The following is an 8,260-nucleotide window of genomic DNA, read 5'->3' on the forward strand; positions in this document are numbered from 1 at the left end:
CCCCCCCCCCCCGCGCTTTTTTTTTCTTCAAATTTTGAGATAGTCTCGATAAGTTACCCACGCAGCCTCAGTCTTCTTGCCTCAGCCTCTCAGGTCACTGGGATTACAGGCATGCACTCTCACAACTGGCCCAATATAACTTTTGAAGAAAAACCTGAGTGATTCTAGAGAGTAGATTGAGATGATCTGGTTAAAGAACATTTTTTTTTTTTTTACTACCTTTATTTTGTTTATACCTTTATTTTGTTTATTTTTTAACGTGGTGCTGAGGATCGAACCCAGTACCTCACACATGCTAGGTGAGTGCTCTACCATTGAGCCACAACCCCAGCCCCTGGTTAAAGATCCTTCTATTCCTCAGAAACAACTTATGAAAAGACTGAGGTTCAGAAAGACTGAGGTTCAAATTCTGCTCTCCTATTTAAGAGTTAAATGACATTGAATGGACAGAATTTGGCTAAAATCTGAACCTCAGTTTCTTCATTTGTACCTTAGCTTACATTCCTGAGAACTTTATCTAAATTGTAAAATATTTTAAATTTACAAACATTTCAGAATAACGATAACTAGTATTTATTAAAGTTAGATGATGAATATAATCTTTTGCCATATTTGCTTCAGATCTTTTCAAAGAAAAAAAGTGTTAACAGTTGAGGCTTATTTAATATCCTCCTTAGTTCCCATTCCACTTTCTACAGAATCAAACAATATCATGAATTTGATATTACTCATTACCATGCATGTTTTTGTTTTTCATACATACTTATGTATCCCTAAATATTTTTTTAATAGAATTATACCATCTGCATTTTTACCAATTTCACAATTCACACATTGAGATACATGTATTAGCTTAATTAATTTAAACTGCTGTGTAGTAATCTATGAACATACAGCAATTTGTCCATTGGATATTCATGTTGGTTATTCTAGTTTTCCACGGTTGTAAAATATGCTGCATTGAACAAGTGAAGGTGCTAGGAATCATGAAACCTAGCTTTTATACTCGATTCTGTTGTTAGTTCTCTATGCCTTCTTCTGTCTGGCCCTACGTACTAACAAGTCACTTCATGATACCACTCTTTTCTTCACAAGCCAGTGCTTTCAAATCATTATCTAGAATAATGGCTTTCAACCAGGAGCGATTTTGATACTCAGTGGGTGTTTGATAAGGTCTGGAAACTTTTGGTTGTTATAACTAGGAGGTTGGGCTGGAGTAGTGGCTTAGCGGTAGAGCGCTTGTCTCACACATGTGAGGCACTGGGTTTGATCCTCAACACCACATAAAAATAAACAAAGGTATTGTGTCTATCTACAACTAAAAAAAGATATATTAAAAATATATATTAAAACTAGAAGGGAAGTTGCTATTCCAACCTAGTAAGTAGAAATCCATTAGATTTTTAACTGTTCACAATGTACAGAACAGTCCCATCCCCCAACAAAGAATTATCTGGTACAAAACACATTGCCAAGGTTAAGAAACTCTGGCCTAAAGCATCTGGCCCAAGCTTAACATAACTAGCTTTAAAAGGAAATTTTAAGGTAAATCACTACTGCTGCTGCTGTCAACCACCTTTGTTCTCTTAGTATTATACAGACGTGGCATCTAATCCTTAAAATGTTGTTGTATTTAATAGGTGACAAAACTGAAGCTCAGGAAAGTTAAGTAACTTGACTAACCGGGTAATAGTTTAGGTAGTGTTGCAAACCACCATTATTTTTTTAAAAAAGTCTTTCCCATTGTACTGTTAAGGAGCTCCTCAGTGATTAATAGGATGTGTACCAAAAGAAGTGGATCAGGGTGGGTATGTTAAAATAAATATTCCATTGTTGAGGTAAAATTCTATGTTAATAAATGAATTTTTAAGATTCATTTCTATGTAATGAGACTATTATAATTTTATGCTAGCATTTTATTGCTTATTCTAGCTACAACAATTGTAAAGTAGGTATCCCGATATGCTTTTTGATAATCCATTTTTCTTTGGAAAAACAGATCTCTTAACATATTCTGACCATTTCAAGATTACTTGACCTTCCTTATTTCTGCCCCCTTTCCCATTAAAAAACATTCTAAAATTTAAAAACTTTACAAAGCATCTAATACACCAAAATGTGTATTAGTATTACTAAGTATATCTGATAATTGGTACATACGTTATAATAGCAAAAGGACAACATAATTGTAATTATTTTATAACCATAATATATCCTTATATCCTGTCTTCCTTTTTAAGAGTTAAAATAAGTGGAAATCATAGTCTAGAGCTTATATAGGTATATTAATATTACTATGTAATTGTAATATATATTATACACTATGTTTAAGTTTTTATAGGTGTTCCACATCTGGGATAATGAGCAAAATAGATTAAATGTTCAATTGAATAGATCAGCATGAACCTTCTCTAGGAATTTGCTGCCCTGACAGAAACATCAGATCGTGTTTTTTTTTTTTTTTTTTAATTCTTCAGATACTAATTCCTATCCTAGATTGATATTGATATTGTGTTAAAATAAAATAAAAAAAAGACTGGTGCTGGAATTAAACCTGTTCACCAACCCTATTAAGAATTAATGAGAATTATGTAATTGAATAAAGTTTAAATTTGACCAGCTTACCTGAGGGCCTCAAAAGATTCTATGAAAAGGTTACAAAAGGTTCTATAAAAAGATCTCCTTTTAATAAACACCTTTTGCAGATAAGAAAATTGAAACTTTTGGAGATTTCATAAGTTGCCCAGGATCAAGTACGTATACTCAAATTTGTATTCAAATCGAGGTCTGACTTGAAAGTTCTTCTCACATACTATACTATTTGGGTTGACAAAGTATTAGGTTGCAGACCATAATGGACAAGGCTTTGTAGTTGTTGAATGCTCCAGAGGTATCTGAGTCTCAGCCAAGTGAAAAACTACAGTAAGAAAATTATGAAGTAAAAGCAAAAGTTGAAAACAAATCTAATCTTAATTCTTTGTATACCTGCGCTTTTCATTTGAGGAAGTTTGAATAATTTTATCTGCTGAAACACTGAAGAGTGTGAAAGAATATTGTATCAGTTAGAAATACTTTGGTAATTTCATGTTTGGTATTAAACCATTAGGAACTCAAAGTACTTTTGGTTTTTTCCTGTAGGTCTAAAAATTAGGTGCTTCTGTTTTACCTTGCCAGTTTAATGCTTGGATTCTTTTAAATTAGTGTATACCCTCTAAGAGTGTTATAATGTCATATGTGCTGTTGATTAACAATACCTGTTTCTGCTGCTCTTTTAGGGTCCTGGTTGCTGTTCTGATCTGGCAATTTCTTTTCACTATGTTGATTCTACAACTATGTATGAATTAGAATACCTCGTTTATCATCTTCGTCCATATGGTTATTTATATAGATATCAACCTGCCTTACCTGAGAATATATTAAAGGAAATAAATCAAGAAAACAAAAATGAAGATACAAAAGTAAAATTAGGAAACCCTTGAAAGAAAAATGTGAATGAACCGAGGTAAAATGTCCAGCATTGCAGTGAAGAACTTCTGCATTTCTGACATAGAACCCTGAAATCCCATTGAGAAATGCATTCTATGAGAACATTCCATATAGAAATCTTTCAACTGAAAGACTGTAAACTTAAGCTTTAAATGAGCTGTGAAGTCTGTTAAAATGTGTTTTGATACAGTAATATATAAATATAAATACATATATATATGAAAAATTTGTGTTTTCTTAAGACAGTGGCAAGGTAGAAGAACTAGAAGAGATTTTGTTGCCTGCTCCTGACCGTGTGTAATATTGTCACTGAAAAACTGAAACAGTTAAATTTGCTAAAACTGCACTGTACCATGTAACATACACAATGCTAAACAGATCTGCCTTAAAGAAAATTTAGAAGGAAATATTGTTGCTCAGTATTGTTTATACTCATTTGCTGTGTGATATAAATGAAACAATCCCACCACACAGTTGTCTAATGAAAATTCTGCTGTGATTATTTATAATCAGCAATATTTATTCAAAAAAGGTAGAATAAGAATGGCACTTATCCTAAAGTGCATTAATAAAATTACATTTTCAAAGTTATCATGGGCCTTGACTATATTATATACTTGGTTCTAATTAATCTTTTACCTGGTCCCTATTCCCTCCACACCAAATATGTTTAACCACTCTCAAATACTGTTCTCCACTATTAATGTTTATTTACAAAGCATTAATATCATTCTGTTAACATGCATTTAAAATATTTTTCAGGTTTACCCATTGTTAATTATGGGTATTAAAGCTATTTGGGCATGCTTTACTTGTATCAGTGCCATTCTCAGGTATTGCTGACATTTTCAATCGATTATTTAAAACTCCAACTACATGAATATTATTCCTTTCATTCTCATCCTATTAAGATGAGAACTTGTTTGTGCCTTTCATAACTTGTTTAAAGCCATTTTAAAATTCATTTTTAGTCTGAGGTGGCTAATACACTGGCAAAATATTTTGAATGCAGGTTTTGACCAGTTAATTTAAAACATTAGAAAATACAGAGTGCTTAAACAAACTAAAATGTCATATAATTAAAAGACCAAATACTTAATTCTAAGTTTGATGCTGATTTATTACTTTGTGATAATTGTCTTGCCAGTGAATAATTCTAACAAAGCAGAATACCCATTCAAGACTGCCATCAAAAAACAGTTAAGATTATTATTAATGTTGCATACGATTTACATTTCTTATTATGCTAAATTTACATGATTGTCCCTTCATTGACTGTTGCTTGGCTAATATATTTATTGTGCCAAAACATGTCAAAACCATGACTTCTCTGGGTGGTATATTTGAGAGGATGTTCATTTCAGTGGCTATTTATGGAGTACCATGTCCACATAGTGAAAACAAACACCTTTTTTAATCCAATACATTTGTTCTTGTTGATTTCATGATGGTTCATTCCATCTGGCAAAATTTCAAGGCCATTCATTCTGTTCTTTGAACAACTATTTACCATGGTGTGGACATGGACTTATCTGCTTTCTTTACTAGAAATGTAAATGGCTTAGCATGAACATTCAAAAATCTTAAAATTCACTTGTAGGAAATGAATGCTGCAATGAATCCTGGGCTCTGCAGTCAGACTGCCTGGGTTTTAAATCCTTGTTCCATCACTTCATTATTTTTGTAATCTTTAACAATTTACTTATTTCTCTGTGCCTCAGTTTCCTCATCTGTGAATTAAGAATGATAATACTATCTACCTCACAGGATTTTTTTTTGAGGATTAAATAAGTTAATATATGTAAGGCTCTTAGAACACTGTCTGGCTCAGAATAGGGAGCAATAAGTATAAGGTTTTATTGTTCTGTAATCTTAAAGAGTATAAATATTAAATGAGGGAAGGGATCAAATCAGATACTGAGGGAAATATTTTGTATATATCTTATAATAAGTAATAGCTAGTATTTATCTAGTGCCTACTGTGTGCCAGGTACTGTGCTTTACTCTGTGTACATGAGTTAATCCTCACATATTGGGTGTTATTCCTATATTACAGATGAAGAAACTGAGGTTCAGAAAATTAACTTTTTCACTGTCACAAAGCTAGTAAGTAACAGAGGTTGGATTTTTACTCATTCTATGTGCTCTCTCACTTGTATTAGCCTTGGAGTTAGTCATTTAGTATTATTCCCATTTTCACATACATGGTATGACCTCTGATATATTGGCCAGTAATAGTCATATTGACCAGCCAAATTCTCATAGTGATTCTTATCTCACGCTCTTGCCTGGGAGCTTGTCTAAATGGTCTCAAGACCCTAAGCCCAGAAACTCTGATTTTTAGCACGGGCTGTAGGAGTTACATTCTTACCAGATAATCTAGAGTGGTGGTTGTCAAAGTGTAGTTCCAAGAAGCAGAGTCAGCATCACTTGGGAACTTGTTGGAAATGCAGCCCCTCTTGGGCCCCAGCCCAGACCTCCTAAATCAGAAATTCCAGGACAGGGGCTAGTAGTTCTGTTTAAACAAACCATGTAGGCGAGTCTTACTGATCTTAGGAGGAGAACCACTGCCTAGCTACCTACATGATTCTGGTGCAAATAGTCTCAAACACTCAGGATTACTACTCCATGGATAAATAATTTTTTCAAAGGTTTAGACACAGAATATTTTGAATGAGTGTAGTCCAAGATCACACTATATTAAAGGTAAAATACTTTAAAGATAATTTAAAGAGTCTGTGGATCATTGATTTTGACAATACACTTTATCTTCTCCATATTGACTAATATTGAGACCTATAGTAAAATCTACAATTCTCCCAAGTTTAGTAATTTCCCATTGGACAGGAAGGATTAGTGCTAATTAGTACACAGTAATTCATTTAAAACATACATCATTAGTGTCATAAGAAATATCCACAACTAGCCAGGCATGGCAGAGAATGCCTGTAATCCCAGCAACTGGGGAGGCTGAGGCAGGAGGATTGCAAGTTTGAGCCAGCCACAATTGTTATTAAAACTTTTTAAATAGAAGTAGCAAAGTGCTATTTAATAAAATGCAAAGCGTTTTTCTGCTAATTCATACCATCAACTTAAATTTCATCACTTTCAAGATTTTGACTATCCTATATGATCCAAGAAGCAAAATAATTCTAAGTTCTTGATAAAGCACATAAAACAGGATTTCATGGTGATTCACCATTTTAGCTTAAGATCTTTGTCATTTGGATAAATGATTTTAGTGTGGTCTCAAAGCATAAGGCTTTTGCTGTCTTATGTTTTTTAAATACAGTATACTTATAAATGTGAGAAGTTCATAGGTTTGAGGCAGGGTTTTTGTTCCAGAATTTGTTTTCAAATACCTTAATTTTCAGGAGTTTTTGTCACTGTAATAAGATTAGAAAATGCTGACCAGTTTTTAATGTTTTTGAATATGGTAATTAGACTTAAGCATTAAACTTGCTGATTATTTTCAAAATTGTTTATTTTTCACTTCCTTGAGCCTACTATCAAGCTGTATTAGCAGACTGAGACACTGTTGTACTTGAAAGACCCCCTCATTTAATTGATCAGATCATGTCTAGCCTTTTATTCTTCATTTAAATTTTCAGTTCATTAGATTATTATTCTGTTAATTTCTGTTCCTTTGTATTTATTAAAGTTCTTTATTTCCTTTATAAGTACCACTTTTAGTTACTCTTAATGCTGCCTTCATAAGGTTAATTTGGCTGTTACAGGTGATTAGAATTTGTATGACTTGCTGATAATTTTATACCTACTAACTTTAGGTTTCCCTAGGATTAAATGTCTAAAATCAAATAATGCCTGCTGGCTCTCAGGATACTTGCCCTACTTAAAAAGTTACAATTTTAAACTAACCCTCCATCTTTATTAAAGGAGGTAGTTACTTGAATCTTACCTACTCACCCTCTTCTTAAAAATAAAACTCATTTGCGCTATTTCTCTACTTCTTTATAGTAGGTTTGACAGAAACATACTTAAATCTGGGAGATAAACTGTGGTATATTTTATGCTAAGTGTAACATCTATTGATTTTAAAATGACACATTTATATATCAGTTGAAATAAAAAATTTAACAGATTAAAATAAGAACGTTTACCAATTCTCTTAGAGGAACCAACTCTAGAAAGTAGTTGTAGAATTGAATTGTGCTACTTCAACCCCCTTCCTCTCTAGTTTCAGTTTATATTAGTTTTGAATGACTTTGCAGGGCCCTACAAATTAATAATCTACGTGAAGTATATTAGAGGGAAACTAATCTTACTGCTAAGCAGTGTGTTGTACTATATAGTGAATGTTTGTGTTTTGGAATTTAAAAATTATTTAAAAGTAATTGTGTTATGAATGGTTTAAAAATGTTTGGTGACTTGCTTATTTTAAGTGATCACCATTAAGTCAGAAAAAATGTATTTTTAAATGTTTTTTAAAGTGCCTTTTGAAAATTTTTAAACAGTGGATTTAAACAACTGCATAAAATAAATTACCATGTTCAAAATTGTTTCATCTGATTATTTGTAACCGAGATAAAAGTTGTGGGATTAATACTCTTTTATGGGTAGTTTTGGGTTTTTTTTCTGTCCAAGGTTTTCAGTTTGAAAAACCTTTCATGTTTTTTCTGCAATATAGATTATTTAAGGTAACAAAATATTCCACTGTAACTTAGGATAATTTTCCTTAAAAAAATTAGAATACCTTCTGTATAGTTCAGGTGAGAAAGAGATGGAGAGAGGGGGCTAGGGAGGGAGGGGGGAT

General features: G+C 32.6%; 1 protein-coding gene across 3 annotated transcripts in view; it reads left to right on the plus strand.

The window, feature by feature from the left end:
* Positions 1 to 4,077, plus strand: part of C1galt1 (core 1 synthase, glycoprotein-N-acetylgalactosamine 3-beta-galactosyltransferase 1) — a 30,712-nt gene extending 26,635 nt beyond the window's left edge. For all 3 annotated transcript variants that reach the window (XM_048785976.1, XM_048785977.1, XM_015488242.2), the window contains one exon: positions 3,276 to 4,077. In XM_048785976.1, the coding sequence (XP_048641933.1) occupies positions 3,276 to 3,479 (204 nt within the window). In that variant the 3' untranslated portion in view covers positions 3,480 to 4,077. The remainder of the gene's footprint in view (positions 1 to 3,275) is intronic.
* Positions 4,078 to 8,260: the final 4,183 nt, after the last annotated feature.

This window comes from Marmota marmota, unplaced genomic scaffold, assembly GCF_001458135.2.
Source record: "Marmota marmota marmota unplaced genomic scaffold, marMar, whole genome shotgun sequence".
NCBI lineage: Eukaryota > Metazoa > Chordata > Mammalia > Rodentia > Sciuridae > Marmota > Marmota marmota.